This window comes from Dama dama, chromosome 2, assembly GCF_033118175.1.
Source record: "Dama dama isolate Ldn47 chromosome 2, ASM3311817v1, whole genome shotgun sequence".
Lineage (NCBI taxonomy): Eukaryota > Metazoa > Chordata > Mammalia > Artiodactyla > Cervidae > Dama > Dama dama.
In genome coordinates this window covers 22498292-22514345 of record NC_083682.1, presented here as the reverse complement: position 1 = coordinate 22514345, position 16054 = coordinate 22498292, and the positions used below count along the sequence as shown (strand labels likewise).

General features: G+C 54.9%; 1 protein-coding gene across 3 annotated transcripts; it reads right to left on the bottom strand.

Moving 5' to 3' along the window:
- Positions 1 to 1077: 1077 nt before the first annotated feature.
- On the bottom strand, positions 1078 to 15596 carry ROBO4 (roundabout guidance receptor 4). 3 transcript variants are annotated; one of them, XM_061167390.1, is made up of 18 exons: positions 15450 to 15596; positions 14551 to 14880; positions 14207 to 14364; positions 13908 to 14028; positions 13268 to 13395; positions 12947 to 13175; positions 12578 to 12690; positions 11714 to 11882; positions 11390 to 11575; positions 11217 to 11259; positions 8737 to 8873; positions 8348 to 8611; positions 4372 to 4479; positions 4040 to 4178; positions 3661 to 3906; positions 3147 to 3505; positions 1881 to 2093; positions 1078 to 1743 (listed from the first exon to the last, which is right to left on the bottom strand). In XM_061167390.1, the coding sequence occupies exons 1-18, from the start codon at positions 15511 to 15513 to the stop codon at positions 1733 to 1735; spliced, it is 3018 nt and encodes a 1005-aa protein (XP_061023373.1). In that variant the 5' UTR covers positions 15514 to 15596; the 3' UTR covers positions 1078 to 1732. The 3 variants fall into 3 exon arrangements, with proteins under 3 accessions (XP_061023373.1, XP_061023382.1, XP_061023391.1); XM_061167399.1 differs by having other exon boundaries at positions 3147 to 3499; XM_061167408.1 differs by having other exon boundaries at positions 8749 to 8873.
- Between the last annotated feature and the right edge of the window lie 458 nt (positions 15597 to 16054).

The following is a 16054-nucleotide window of genomic DNA, read 5'->3' as shown; positions in this document are numbered from 1 at the left end:
TCTTATGTCCCCTGCATTGGCAGGGGGGTTCTTTACCACTAGTGCCACCTGGAAAGCCTGATTAGCCAGATTAGGCTCATAAGAGCCTATTACATAATAATTGGTTAGGCTGGAAGAGAAGTTTTTAAAAAAAATTTGGCCACAGGACTTCCCTGGTGTTCCAGTGGCGAAGACTCCACTCTCCCAATGCAGGGGGCTGGGGTTCGACCCCTGCTTGGGGAAGTAGATCTTAAAAAAAAAAAAAGAAAGAAAATTTTGGCCACAAATACCATAGTCGCCATCACTCCTGATCCCAAGGCCCGCACCACTCACTGCATAGACCTGGGTATTGCTCAGTGACTGCCTGGGGCTCTCAGGGAATGATGGCTGACCCCCAACCCCAGGCTCTGACCTCCTCTGCCACTTTGACCAAAGTGCATACAAATCTCGTTTTCTCATTTGCTCTGGCATATGAAGTTGGCATGTTTACAAGAGGGGTTTGACCAGGAAACTAAAACAAAATCCTAAAAAGGAAAAGCAGGCAGAGGGGAACGGATGTGTATCCGGCGGGGCGCTGAGTCCTCATCCTGAGATCACGACCCTGGTCATGCTGAGTAGTATCCTCGCAGTGTGTGGATCCTGCCCCCAACCTTCCCTGCCAAGTGAGGCGGATAAAGCCCTGCCTGGCCTCCGGTGGTTTTCTGTGGCTCAGGCTCTGCAGGTCCTGCTCCTCCTCCATTTCTCTGTCCTGTTCTTTGTCTGAAGGGTGCCCACCAGCCAACCATTACAGGTGGTTCCTACCTTTCGTGAAATGGAGCTACTTCATTTTAAGAAACTATCTGGGACTGGTCTTGGGGGCTGGGATTGGTAAGAGCAGAAATCATCTTCATGGGACAAGTTGCTAAGACCTGCAGAACCCGGAAACACCCCCATCCCGGCCTTTTCTGGATTCTGCTTAACATCTGAAAGATGCAGGTAATTCTCCCCTTGATGACAGAACAGAAAGAGTAACACTGGAGGATCAATGAGTGCCTGATGCTGTCCTAACCCAGGTGCCCTCTGCATGATATGGTGCTCCACGGAGTGATCTCACGGAACTCAAGTCATTACAGCTTTATGGTATCAAATCCCTCAGTGACAACTCATAGTGACAGCAGGATTGGGACGGTGCGTTCGTCCCACGTTTGTCCCACTTCGGCTTCCTCCCTCAATCCATCTTGAACCCTTTGCCCTGGTGCCGAGGTCGGGCCTCATGCCTCAGTGGAGCCCCTCTTTGTGTCCCTTCACACTGTGGTTGGGGTGGGCCAGGAATGGACTGGAGAAGGCTGAGAGGAGGCCCCGAGACGCTCCCTCCTCCGCAGTCCCTTCCCCCGAGCCAGCGCTGTCCTCCAGGAAGACGTCCGGGTCTCCCACTTCCTGTGACCCAGGCAGGGGTGGGGCAGGGAACACACAGGATTTAGGGCTGCCTCTCAGGCCAAAATGACCTGACTGTGGGCATGGATGGAGCAGAGGGAAAGGCAAGGGCTGCAAGCCAGGTGGAGCTGACATTTTGCTCCTGGAGGCTGCAGGTCCGCTCTGTTCTTATTTTGTTTTGCTTTCATTTGTTCCCACCATCTGGGAGGGAGAATGCCAGAGGTCAGACAAGGTGGACCCCCCCAGCTGCAGCGAAGCCAAGACCCGCAGTCCACAGCCCCGGCCAGTGGCTGATGGGTGAGGAAGGGCTGGTTCTCATCTTGGCAGTCAGGCGGTCAGTTCAGGAGGAGTCTAGAAGAAGTTGAAGGAGGGTGGAGTTATCCCCCCTGTTCCTTATCGCTCTTTCTGGACCCCTCTTGGCTGCCCCCAACCGCAACAAAACCCCTCTGGTCAAGATGGATCGCTGCATCAGCCAACCAGACACTTACCGCCAGCTTTGGGCACAGGAGAGCTGAGCTTGAGCTGACTTTTCTGGGAAGAGAGCCGAGATTCAGGTGGCCAGGGAGGCAGCCCCCTTCCCAGCCACTGGGTGGGATTTTTCTCAATGTCCTCCAACCAGTCTGACCTCCACTCCCACGGGGTCAGGGAAAGGGTAGAAGTCAGGGAGAGGTCGTCCCGGGGCGAGGGAGGTGACGAAGCATCTGTTAGGGAGGATAGAGATGTCTGTGGAGGGTTGGCCTTCACCCTTGGGGACCAGTTTAGGGCAGAAGGCGTGGGGCTGCTTAAGGCATACACCCGACCGTAGACATAACCCAGTCCCACTCGGTCCATCAACCCAGTGGCCACATCCCCAGGGTCCTTCACCCCAGGGAGAGGAAGATGTTCATTGATTTCTTCGAGAGAACAGCTTGAACTCCCTCCTCCCAGCTCGGCCTTGGCTTTCTGTCTTAGGTAATTCCTGCTCTCCTGTTCGCCACAATCCTGACTGCTTTTTTAGGGGGAAGAATGTAGAGTTAAGGTTTGAAAACTAGGTCTTGGGGATATATGTCCAAGGAAGGGAACACCGAAGGGGCTGAAGGAGCCCTCACTACCTGCCGTTGACTCGGGAATGATGGTCCCAACCTGCTAGACACACGAAACAGGAAGCCCAGTCTTGCCTCATCTGGCCATAGATGGGAGAGGAAGAAGGCTTTGACAGCTCGGGGGGATGTAAGAGACAGAACAGAACTTCCCACAGTGGATGAATCTGTCACTGGGCTGGGGAGGGCAACCTTTCCTGCAGCCCACATTTGGTAAGAGGAAGGTCCTGGAGGTAGCAGAATGGACCATATAATTGGCTGCCTCTGGCCCCCCCCCCTTTTTTTTTGATATATTTATTTATTTGGCTGTGCCAGATCTTAGTGTTGGGATACGGAATCTAGTTCCCCGACCAGGTTTTGAACTTGGGCCCCCTGCATAGGGATTATGGAGTCTTAGCCACTTAGTCCCTGCCTCTGGGCTTTTAACTTGCACAGTTTATCCTTGTTCTGGGTGATCTTGGGCAAGTTAATAAACCTATGGGACTTACAGCTCCCTCATTTGGAAAGGAATGATAAAGAATATTCCTCAGAGAGCTGCTGCTAATGCTGAACGTATGTAAGGCGCTTGGCATGGGTGCTGGGACACAGTGACGATGGTGAGGATGCTTGACTCTTGGTTGGGGAGAAGCTGTGTCCCCTCCCAGGGGGTGGGAGTGAAACAGTGATCTCACGTACCCGTGAAGACGCAGTCGGCCTCCCTGGGCTCCAGACCAAAGCCGAAGCTGTCTGCTGCCACAGCCAGGGCCCGGGCGAAGTGGGCGTCAGCGAGGAAGGAGCCGTCAGAGGAGCTGACCAGGCTGGCTCTGGCGCTGGGGCCGTTGTCCTCTGAGGCTGAGCCCCAGCCGTTGGCCAAGGAGCCCTCGCTGGGGGTGGGTGTGAGGCAGGGCCGAGGAGGGCACAGCAAGCCCCTCACCTCGGACCCCACTCCTCCTCCAGGCCTGCCCATGTCCGCTAGATCCGAGGCCGTGGGGACGCTGATGTAGCCATAGGTGATGGGAGGGGAGGGCGCCCTTGGCATCGGAGAGACACTGTTCCTAGGAAGAGGTCACAGGGGAGATGGCATGCTGTTGGGCGGGGGCAGGGCACGGAGGGGCAGAAACAGTCCGGTGAGGAAGGTGGAGGCGGGAGAGGTGAGCACGCCTCTGTCTCCCGCTTATCTGTATCCTCTGGCTCCCCTCCGGCCACTCACCTGGGGGTCTCCTCACCCTCACTGAGCTCCAGGCACAGGGCCACCTCCTCAGGGGTCAGCACGCTGTCCTGATCCTCCCCCAGGGACGACAGCGACGAGCTGGACAGGCGGCTGGACGCTGGGCTGGGACCAGAGAGGGAGGAGGCCTGGGGGCTGGAGGGGCGGAGGGTACCGGAGGGAAGGAGGGCTGGGACGGGGGCTGCTGGCGGTGGAGGGGAGGTGAGGGCTGGGGGCTCCACCGAGTGCCTGTTTGGGGTAAGACCGCAGGATGGTTAGCGCAGTTCTTCCGGTCCCTGCCGCCCCTCCCCCAGCCCCGCCCAGCAAGCATCTCCCACATCCCCAGTGCCCCGGCCTGCTTCCTGACCCCAGGCCCTCTTACTGGGTCTGCTGACTCTGAGTGGGGGGTCCACGGGGAGCGAGTGGTACCGGGGGCAAAGGGCGAGTCATCAGTTCACTGGAGGAGCTGAGGAGCTGTGGTCCCAGCGCCCGCCAGGCCACCAGAGCACGGGGCACAGCTCCTGGGGAACAAGAGCCTGGGCGTGAGATCGCAGAACCCTGACAGCCCCCAGGCCGCAGCTTGTCCACGCAGCGTCCTGTCCGCCCGCCCCACCGGGCCAGCCTCCTCAGGGACAGGAGAAGCCAGATGGAGGGGCTGGCGGGCCCCAGACCACGCCTCACTCCCTCATTGGCCTCCCAGGGCCCTCCACTCACCTGGGCTTTGGGGAAAGTTCTTGGAGCCTCTGTTGCTCGACTCGCAGGCCCAGAGCTCCGCAGGGTGGCTGGCCCGGAGCAGTGGGGAGCTGTTGGCCTGGTGCAACTCTGCAAAACGAAGAGTTTTGTTTGTGGGGCTGGCGGCCAATCCAGGTGGGCCTTTCAGAGTCCAGCCACAGGCTCTGTCTTCAGCCTGATTGTTCACTTAAGCTTTTCTCTGAATCCAGAAAGAAGAGAGAAGAATCTCCCTCCATCCAGGCAGCTGGGATATAACAGTGAAGGAGCACTAGACTTGGAGTTAAATCACCTGATTCACAGTCCAGCTCCACTGTGTATTAACTGTGTGACCTCAGATAAACGCATCAACCTTCCAGAGCCTGTTTCATTTGTAAGCAGCCACTTTAAAGCATGGTTTTACCAATAATTGAAAACAGTTTGGAAAGTTGCTGGCATCTAACAGATAATTTTAAAAACAACCTCTTGGGATTTCCCTGGTGGTCCAGAGGCTAAGACTCTGCACTCCCTATGCAAGGGGCCTGTGTTTGATCCCTGGTCAGGGAACTAGATCCCACATGCTGCAACTAAGAGCTGGCTTCAACTATAATAAAAGATCCCACGTGTTGCAGCTAGGACCCAGTGCCAAATAAATAAATAATTTTTAAAAAATATTTTAAAAATAATGAGGAAGACAAGAGATGGGAGCCCCAGACCAGCCAGGTATGATGAGAGAGAGTCAGCTGATGGGAAGAGGAACTTTAGAGTAGGAAGAAGGGTTGGTCTCACCCAGGTGGGCAACGCCTTGCCTGTGGATAGTCAAGATGTATTGAGTGAATGAGTGAATGGATGGATGACATTAGAGATGCAGCTGTAAACACAAAGTGAGAAGAATCATGTATGAGATGGCAGCTATCATCAGGCCCATGTGGCCACTTAGGAGACAGGGCTCTGAGTAAATCGTGACAGTACAGAAGCCCCGGGTGTGTGCAATGACTTGGTCAGGCCAAAACCAAAATGGATCTAAGTTTAAGCCAGAAGAGAAACAGAGTAATAAAGAGAAGGGATTTCCCCAAGACCTGGAATAAGAGAACATCAATCAAAGGAGAAAAGAAATAACCTTCAGGTTAAGGCCACACGATCAAAAGCCCAAAGCCCAGTTAGGAAAGGGGAGCAGAGACCAGGCAGGACTCTCGACATAGAGCTGTCTTGTCAACCTAATATAAAAGATGTGGGGGCCACGATGGGCAGGTTCAGAGTGAGGACAAGGCATTCATCAAGGATACATCTGGGTCCTAGAAACCCATGTACAGTGGCTGGACCTTCTAAGCCACTGGATGAAAACCCACACAATGGCTAGACTTCCTCCACTAGAGTTTCCTTTTGTACTTTGGCTGGTTTAGCTTTTACTCATTTCCTTTAATTGTCGTATGACCCAAGAAGTCCTGGAGGCCAGCTTTGAGTACTCCAACCCCCACTCTCACCAGCTTTGTCTTGTCTTGGGCCTGGCTTCTTGCCTAAGCTCAGAAGTTGGGGCACATGCTATTGGTGTTGATTTATGTGGAAGGGGAAGGGAAAAGACTGTATTTATCCCAGCTCACTTTATTTCTTCTAAAGGATTTTTGGTAACCAAAAAAAGAAAACTGCTTTCCACCTTGCTTGGAATTACTTGAATTTAGTGTCAATATTATTTGAATTAAACTGTGAAGTGAAGTCGCTCAGTCGTGTCTGACTCGTAGCGACCCCATGGACTGCAGCCTACCAGGCTCCTCCGTCCATGGGGTTTTCCAGGCAAGAGTACTGGAGGGAATCAAACTATACACTAATGTTATCAGAGTGAGGTGGAATCTTGTTGGGTACACCTGAATTGCGATAGATATTTGAGTGAATTATTTAATGAGGATATTTAATATATGTACTGGCAAAGTGAACTAAGAATCTGACATAATGGATGAGACAGCTGTTGTCAGAGTATTAGTACAGAGGTAAAAAAAACCCAACTAGGCTCAGATAATAAGAAAAAGAAATAAGCAGCTCAAGGCGGCGGGGGGGGGGGCGGGGCACTGAGAGAGACTGCCAGAGTTTGAAGACAAAGAATCAGCAGACTTTTGGACTAGATGATAGCCATAGAGGAGCTCCATGCCTCTGGATGAGATTTTTTCTTTTTTCACTATCAGGCTGTACTGCGTGGCCGTGAGATCTTAGCTTCCTAACCAGGGGTTGAACCTGTGACCACTGCAGTGAAAGTGTGGAGTCTTAACTGTTGGACCACAAGGAAAGTCCCTGTGGATGAGATCTTGCAGCTCTTGCTGTTGCCCACCAGCCCGGAGGAATTACTATGCTCACCCCATCCTGGAGCAGTGATGGCGTGGAGCCAGATGAGGGAGAAAAGGGGTGTGATGAGGACCTAAATCTCTAAGTGAGATTAGAAAACTTCGTCTCAGAACAGGAACGTTTCTTAACAACTGACCGTAGAAAATTGCTCCTCTTTTCGGGGTAGCATTAATGTTTTCAAGTGGGACATACATTATATTCAAATCAGTGTGGTTATCCATGAAAAAGCTACTTTTTAAATGAGATTTATGCCACTTCTTTTTAGCTGGTATTTCATGATCACAGAGGATTTCTAATGCAATAGCTCTGAGGCAAAGCTGGAAAGGATGCCAGCTTCGCTAATATTTAGAGTCATAAAATTCTCGATATTGGCCAAGCCCTTAATTACTCTAAATCCATTTTTATCTTGATAAAAGTTGGATTATATCCACTTAACAAAACCGGCTGCTGAATGTTTATAAATCTTAACTAATCAGTAGAGGAGGCTCATGGAGATGGCGGAGCGTGAAGTCAATTTGAGATCTGCAGCTCATGGACGTAGGGTTTTAAACAAGCTACCCCATTCTGATCCTCTTTCCTTATCTGTAAAATTAGAGAAATAACACCTTGCCAATATATTGTGAGGATTCAACGATGTAACAAATATGAGTAAAGCACCTAACATAGAGTAGTTGCTAAAGAAATAGAGAGTATACGTATTTCTCTCCGGAGAGTCAAAACAGGTAGTCGAAAGTCAGGAGAGAAATTGACAGAAAGGAAATGCTCATTCTCTGGGAAGCAAGCTGGGAGTTGGTACCTGGGCAGGACCCATACATTGTGCATAGCGCATATGTACACAAAACACGGTACAGAGGTTATGCGAGCCTGAGGTTTTGTGCTAGCACTGGTCACTCTCCTCCAGGTTCTAGAATTACCCACGTGCTGGTCATGGACTTTCGTTAGACTTGGAGCTAGTAGAGAGCAAGGATTGTGTTTAGTATCACTGTGCTCCCCTCTCCCACCCCTAGTGGTGCTTATTCAGTGTTTGCTGAATTGAGCTGACTGCAGAAACAGGGCTCACTGCTGGTGTGAAAAACCCAAAGAAGAGCCCCATGTAAAGAAAATCCGAGGCCTGGGGCTTCCCCGGTGGTCCAGTGGTTAAGAATCTGTCTGCAATGCAGGGGCCATGGGTTCGATCCCTGGTCGGGGAGGTAGGATCCCACATGCCTCGGAGCAACCAAGCCTGCTGGCTGCAACTACTGAAGCTCCTACCCCACAACAAGAGAGAGAGTTCATGCACAGAAGCAAAGATGCCGCATGAATGAAAGAAGATCCTGCGTGGCTCAACGAAGACCCAAAGAGCGAAAGAAAGAAAAACTGAGGCCAGCACACTCCTGGCTGCCGGTGGTGGTGGTGGTGGTTTAGTCGCCAAGTCACGTCTGACTCTTGCGACCCCACGGGCTGTAGCCAGCCAGCCTCCTCTGTCCATAGGATTCTCCAGGCAAGAATACTGGAGTGGGTTGCCATTTCCTCCTCCACACTCCTGGCTGGGTGCACGGTAATAGGTGTCCATCAGAACAGACTGTGGGTGGAGGGCAGCCCACACCTGGCCCCGAGACTCCTGTCCCCCATATCCCGATTCAGGCTGCGTGCATCCTCGAAGCCTTACCCTGCTTCTTTCTGGCCTTCCAGGCCTCTGCGGGGGCCAGAGACAAGCGTGGGGAAGAGAGACCCCGGCGGCCACAGAGGCTGTCCGAACTGGGCCAGGGGCTGGAGAGCTGGGCCAGCTGGGGTGTGAGCCGCCTGGCCGCTGGGGCCTGGGGGCTTGGCCGGGCTGGGGGGCTGGAAGGCCCCTCAGCAATGAGGGAGCCATAGAAAGTGCTGGTGTCAGGAAGCAGGGGCACCCCAGGGCTTCGGGGATCCCAGGAGATCACTGCGGGAAAAAATGACAGGAGCGATTATGGTGAATGCAGCTCACCCACGCCCCCTTTTGTCCAGCACCCCCGCTCAACTGCTAGGCCCCCTACCCGCACCCCTGGGTGAGGGGGGCATGCTCACAAGAGCGGCGACCTTCTAGCGGGTCCCGGGGGTCCACTCCCAGCCGACTGCTGAGGCTGCTGCTGCTGCTGAGGTCTCGAGAGCCAGAGGTGGAGCGCCATGTGTCTGCCAGCCAGGGGGAGTCGCTGTGATCCATCCTGGACAATGAGGGGTGCGGGGCAGAGACGCAGGTGGAGGGAAAACGTGATTGGTCAAGACCTCGAGCTCAGGAGGTAGCAGAAGGGGTAGAGTAGATGGTGGTACCAGCTTTATTCTCACTGCTTTTCAGCCCCCCACAGACTCCTTAAGATCTCTGATCTTCTATCCCAAACGCAGTGCCCCTTTCTTATCCTGAGATCAAAGGATGGCCAAGTTGCCCCAGAGCTGGGAGGTATCACAGACAGATGGCTGTGTGCTGAGACAGAAAGAATACACATTGGGAGCCAGATCTGGTGCTGCCTGGCTGTGCAACCCTGGGTCAGCTCAGTCTATTAGCCTCTCTAAGCCCTGGTTCCTCTAACTGTAAGACTTCCTTACAAGGCTGATGCTGTAAGCTGAGAGGAAGAAGTGAGAGATCACTCAGCCAGCAGCGCAGGAGTTTGCTGCCTGGATATTGGCTTCTCTGTCTCTAGCCTGATTCCCTTTGAATGGGGTGCCATGCCGGTGAGGATCAGACCAAAGCACTTCTCTGCCTAAAACCCTCAGTGGCTCCCCATGTACCAAGATGGAGCCCAGCTGCCTAGTGTGGCTAACAGGGCCCTCGTTGGCCTAGCTTCCAGCTCCTCAGCTTTATCTTTTGCTCTCCCCCATCCTATACCAGAGGCCCCAGCCCAACCAAAAGGCTTGTCTTTCCCTATAAATAGCAGGCTATTTCTTGCTATTCCCTTTGCCTTCCCCCTTTATTTCAGCTTTAACTTTTTTTTTTTTTTTAAATATAATTGCTTCACAATGTTATTTTAGTTACTGTTGTACAATGAAGTGACTCAGCCATATACTTACAAATATCCTCTCCCTCTTGGACCTGCCTCCCCCCCGACCTCCATCCCACCCCATCTAGATCACCAGAGACCGCTGCATTGAGCTCCCTGTGCTTTATAGCAGCTTGCCACCAGCTCGCTATTTTACACGTGCAGTCAGGGGAAATGTGAGATCTTCCTCCCGTAGTTCCCCACCCAGCCCCCTCCTTGTACTCCCAGCTCTGGATTGCATTTATGCTCATGTGCCTGTCTCGGCTAGACTGAGTGTTCTCCTGGCAGACAGTGACTCTTCTCAAGAAATGAATGAACAAGGTGATCAGAATGGAATCTCCCTTGAGGAAAAGGATGACGTCCCAGGGGAGAGAGAGAAAGTTCAGGAAGGCGCAGGCTAAGCCCAGGAAGTGGCTGGAAGAGAAAGGCCAGGGAGCACGGGGTGACACAGGAACACAGTAACAGCCAGCACGGAACCTTGCTCTGGGCTGAGAAACTGACAGCAAAATGGTAGCCTGAGAGCTGGCACAAAAGAGGTGCTTGATATACTCCTGTTGAAAGATGCAGATCTGGAATGTGAAGTCTCTCAGAAGAAATCTAATGAGATAAAGAGCAGGAGAAGGGGGGCAGAGATGAAATGGTTTAGTGAAAAACTCAGTCAATAGAAGAAAAAAGGATGTTTTGTTTCCTAGTGTCTTGTCTCATAACTGAAGACTTGCTCTGGCCACCGAACGCACTCGGAGCAGATGGATGGATACCCGCAGGCGGGCTGGGTTATTGAGAACAAGGAGGAAGAAGCAATCACATAGGGACAGAGTGCCCTCTGCTGGAACTGTGGGTGGATTATTGGGAAAGAAAGATGCCTCAGTGGGGGTAGGTGATTGCTGAACTCAAAGGTACCGCTCGGTAGATGCTGAATGTACACAGAGAATTAGAAATCAGCCTGGTCCTCCCATGCTATTATTCTCTATCCAGCAGGAGAGTGCAGTAAGTATTAATGAGAGCTCAGTAACAAGAGCACCAGATTAGGGGTTCAGAAGGCAGGTACTGGCCATGTAACCTTGGGTGGTCACTGAAGTCTGGGTGGGGCCAGTTACTTACCTGTCAGATGGTGTGATAGTGACATTAATGAAAGAGAAATTAATTCTCACTTGAAGTTCAGGGGAGATTCAGGTGTTAGGATGACAAATTGCCTGGCAGTAGGGGAGACGGGGCTTCCCAGGTGGCGCTAGTGGTAGAGAACCCACCTGCCAATGCAGGAGATGTAAGAATCGTGGGTTCAATCCCTGGGCTGGGAAGATCCCCTGGAGGAGGGCAGGGCAACCCACTCCAGTATTCTTGGCTGGAGAATCCCACGGACAGAGGTGCCTGGTGGGCTACAGTCCATGGGGTCGCAAGGAGTCAGATACGACTCATGCGACACAGAATGCACGCATGCAGGAGAGACAAATGCTCCAGCCAGTTCTCTGTCCCAACTCCACTGTCCCTCAGCCCCTCTGCCCCTCCCTCACCCCTGCCCCTTTCCTGTCTCACCTGTGTTTTAAGATGGCATCCTCACTGGTGTACCTGTACAGACCTGAGAGAGGGAAGGAGGAAGGGTCAGCCCAGAGTCTCCAGCACCTGGCTAGAGGCCCAAAGCCCTGTTGCATCCTGGCTGGACCCAGGGAAGGCCAGCCAGTCCACCTGCGAGTCCATCACCTTCTCACCTGGGCCCAGGTGCACGCCAGCTCGGCGGCGGCGGTGGATGCACACAGCCGTGCCCAGCAGCAGCAGCCACAGCACGACACCCCCGCTGGCAATGACCTCTGGCCGCTTCAAGGCTGCCCACAGCTGCTCCAGGGTCCATGGGCTGTGTGCATTGGGTTGCTGGGCAGCTCGCTCCATGGCCTGCTCTGTAAGGGAATTTGAGCTCAGGACGAGGCAATGAAGGTGGGTAGACAAGGAGGAGCTGGGAGCATGAGCAGGGAGAGAGAATGGTGGAAAGAGGGCCTGAATGGGGTCTGGGTGGGGCCAGAGGGCACTGTCCTCACCTAATAGGAGGCAGACAGGGCTGCTGGGCTGCCCAGCGCCCGCGCCAGTGACGGCAGCCACTTGCACGCAGTAGGAACCTGACATGTGAGCGGCAATCTCCAGCTGGGTCTGCTCACCCACCACGGTCCAGTTGGCTGGGGGCAATGAGGTGTTGCCCAGGCTCCAGACCTGAGACACAAACAGAGGTGAGCTTGCCCGCCTCCAAAACCATCACAGCAGTTAAGCCCCTTCATCTGCAGATCAGATTCTGGGTATGTGGCCACCCTCTCCTGGCGTTTACCTGGAGACACTCCCACATATACCCACACTTCCTATTTCCTTCTTCCCTACAAAGTGGGTGAGACTTCTCTCTAGACTGACAGAAGAGGGACAAAAGCAATCTTCCAAAGTAGGCGTTAGACCAGTGGTTCACACACATCAATGTGCTTTAGGATCACTTGGAGGGTTTGTTAAAATCTGGATGGCCAGGCCCATCTCTGACATTCTGACCCACAAAGCCTGTCAATAGACTGAAGGATCTGTATCCTAACAAGTTCTCAGACGATGGTGATGTTGCTGGTCCAGGAATCACACTCTGGCACCCCTGCCTCAGAAACTCAGAGTCAGTCACAGCCTGGTTTGGTCTCTGTCCTGTTTCCCGCACTCGTGAGCCTAGCCTCACTTTCCATGTCTGTAAACTGAGGATCACAACCCAGCATGGGCTGTGAGAGGAAATGAGATCATGTAGGTAAGCGCATGGCAGTGTCTGGCAAACAGTAGAGTCCCTGCTTCGCTGGGCGGGTACCGTTTCTTGGTGCCCAGAGCCAGGGAAGAGGGACGTCTTGGCACTACGGGGGAGCGGTGCGTCAGCTTGCGGGGGGTACCTGATAGCCACGGATGATGCCATTGTGGTTTTCAGCAGGTGGTGGGACCCAGCTCACAAGGACACTGCCGTTGCCAGGTTTTAGGGTCACCTCCTGGGGAGGGGCACTGGGCACTGGTGGGGAGGGAGACAGGCTGTAAGGAATGCTGAAGGAATCCTAGGGACTCCCTTTCTAGAGAAAAGAGCAGGGCTGGGGTCATAAGGTCCGAGCCACACTGACAAGAACGAGAGCTTCTCTCAGCTCTGCTTTCAGAGCCAGGACAAGAAGGGGCCCAGGGGTGGAAGCCGCTATTCCTCTTCCTCCTGACTACAGAGGGACAGAAAGGGGCTGGGGGTATATCGTTGGGTTCTGTAAGCATCTGTTCCTGACCTTGTTCAGGCAGCCTCAGGAGCAGCACGTTGCTGTCGGGGCCTTGAGCGCGGCCGGAGGACGGTCTCACTTTGAACTCGTAGTCTTGGCCCCAGTGGAGGCCCCCAAGTTCTGCGCTCTGCCAGCCACCCAGCAGGGCCTCTGCCCACGGGGCGCCCTGGCCCCCAGGGGCGGCCTGGGTCCTGAACAGGGCCGTGTAGGACTGAGCAGGTGCCGCGGGGCCGCTCACCTGGGGAAGGCGGAGGGAGGGGAGGACTCAGGGCTCTCGTGAGCAGCCCTTTCCGGAGCTGTGCCTGTTCCACCCCAGGTCCCGGGCCTCACCTTCCAGCTGAGCCACACAGCTGGCCCAGCCTTGGTGCCCTTCCTGGGGTCTGGGTTCAGCAGGGTCACGTTTTCCAGCTGAATGTGCACAGCCAGAAGCTTCAGGGGCTTCTTGTAGTCCCGGGGCTCTGTGGGGCACACACATTGGGGATGGGCCCATAGGTCAGAGGGAAGAAATTAAAGAGTGGAGCATCCCTAGGCCACAGAGGAGCCAGAACTCCCAGACTGCCCTGGTCGTGAGCTCTCCAATTTCTATCCTCGGATGGAGGGTGATGATGATTTAGCAGCTCAGTCACGTCCGACTCTTGTGACTCCAAGGACTGTAACCCACCGGGCTCCTCTGTCCGTGGGATTCTCCAGGCAAGAACACTGGAGTGGGTTGCCCTTCCCTTCTCCAGGGGATCTTCCCGACCCAGGGATCAAACCTGGGTCTCCTGCACTGCAGGGAGATTCTTTACTGACTGAGCTATGAGGGAAGCCCTTGGATGGAGGAACCACCCCTCAATGAGGTCCCCACCACTATGACCCATATCCCGGGTCGAACCCCTACATCCCCTAACCCCAGCCCAAACCAGAGCACACCACCCTAACTGGTGCCCCCCACCTTGGCCCTGACCTTAGCCGACCGCCCTCCCCTTACCCTGGATGGACACCCTGGCCACCCGGCTCTTCCGTCGTCCTGCACTGTTGGTGGCCATACACATGTAGGTCCCCGCGTCACTCTTCTCTGCTCTTGCCATCAGCAGGGAGCCTTGGGACACCTGTCAGGACCAGGTGTCTTGTGAAGTCTCCCACGTGGGGAGGAAGGCCTAAGGCCTCACGGCCGCCCCTTCCTCAACTACTGCAGGAGACATGGGGCTGGGGGTGGGGGGAGCGGGTCAGGCCCCTGGGTGTGCACAGTTGAGGCCCAGACAGGATGAGGTTTGGGAAGGGGCTCACCGAGTGCCGCCCTGGCTGCAGGGCCAGGGGTTTCTCATCCTTCCACCATGAGACGGTGGGCTCTGGGTGGCCCCAGGGCGGCTCGCACTGCAGAAGCACCTGCTCGCCCACTGCAGCCACCGTGTCTTGAGGCTGGACCTGGAAATCCTCCTGGAGGACTGCGGGGAGGACAGAGGGTTGGCCCTTCCATCCAGGTCCCACCTTGGCACTTCCAACCTGCTCTGTATCACCTGACTTTGGGCTCTGCCTTGTGCTGACTCTTCACAGCCCCACCTCCCAGGTCTCCCATCTAGGACCTCCCCGCACCCAGCCCTCCCCTCCCAAGTCTCCCCACCAGGCCTCACCAGCCACGGAGAGCCGCGCGCCCCGGCTGACTGCCGTGCCCAGCCGGTTGCTGGCCTCACAGGTGTAGACTCCCAGGTCCGTGGATCGGGTGCGGTCGTCGTGGGCACGTCCCCGGGGAGGGGGCCGCAGCAGCAGGAGGGTTCCGTCAGGGAGGAGGTGGTGAACGTCTGGGGGTACCATGCTCAGGGGGTGCCCATCCAGCAGCCAGCGGATGGTGGGAGGCGGCTGACCTGAGGCCCGGCAGCTCATCTTGGCCGGGTTGGGGCCCTGGAACAGCTGGTCCTCGGGATGGACTAGGATCTGGGGTGGGAAGTCCTGGGCCATGCTTCCTGGGGAGAGAAAAGGAGGCGGGGCCCAGTCTGACTACCAGTAGGGCCCCCCAAACCCCTCATGTCTCATCTGCCTCCTCTTGAAAATGAGTTCCCAAATAACATACTGGGGACGTGAGGGCGATCTGGTTATGACAGCTGTCACCCCAGGGTTGATTTGGCTAATGTGGCTGGCCAGGCAGGTGTCCCCTTCTTCCCTCACCACTCCATGTCTGTCCTGCCCAAAGCTATGCCATCAGTCAAAGAGGACGACCGTCCACGGTAGAGAAGGACCGGTCTTCGGTCAAGAGTATAAGCTGGGCTCTCCTGCTAATACCTCCAAACAAGCTCCTAGATAACATGCTGGGAGGGAGGCGAGAGGGCCAGTGTGCACGCGTGGCACGCAGTGAGGGCCCATGGAGCCCTCGATCTGTTTCTCTCACACTTAACAGCACCACCACCATCATCACCATTGTCTCTGCTACCCCCACTGCCAAAGGGAAACAGAGGCGAAAGGGCTTCCTCCGCCTCGGCCAGGCCTCGGATCAGGGGTGCGCGGGCTAGGAGCGGGGAGAACCGGTCCTACTCACCCGTGAGGAGCAGAAGAGGCAGGGCCCAGTGGACCCCGAGGAGGCGCACTCCTCCAGCGCCCATGCCTGCTTGTGGGGCTCTGACCTGGTCCGCAGCACTTGGTCCTACTGCTCTGAGCTCAGAGCGGCGGGGGAAGGAGGGGCGGGGCGGGCTGGTGGTGGTTGTTTGTGACCGAGACTCTGCCCCAGGAGGGAAGCAGCTTGGAGGAAACCGATGCTTCCTGCCCGGCCTTCAGGGCCTTGGAGAACTGGGAGGAGACCAGAGGAGAGAGGCTCTATGACCTTGACCCTTTAGTCATAACCTGTGACTCTAAACTCAAACCCTAGTCTGGGATTTCTTAGAGGTAATCCTCACCCTGACCGTAACTCCAGGAGTTTCAATCCTTTAATTCCAAGCCTCTAGTGAACCATTCAACCCCAATCCCAATTCCTTTTTTTCCAGATGACACCCCTCACCCCTACCCCACTGCTAGAGTGGATTAGAAACCCAGCGGTGAAATCTCAGGGCACGGGCATTCTGAGGCTAAGGGTAGAGAAAAGCAACGAGGAAGATAACTGGGTGGGGGGGCAGTGTCTCATGTCCATTTCCCAGGGAGAGGTGGGGT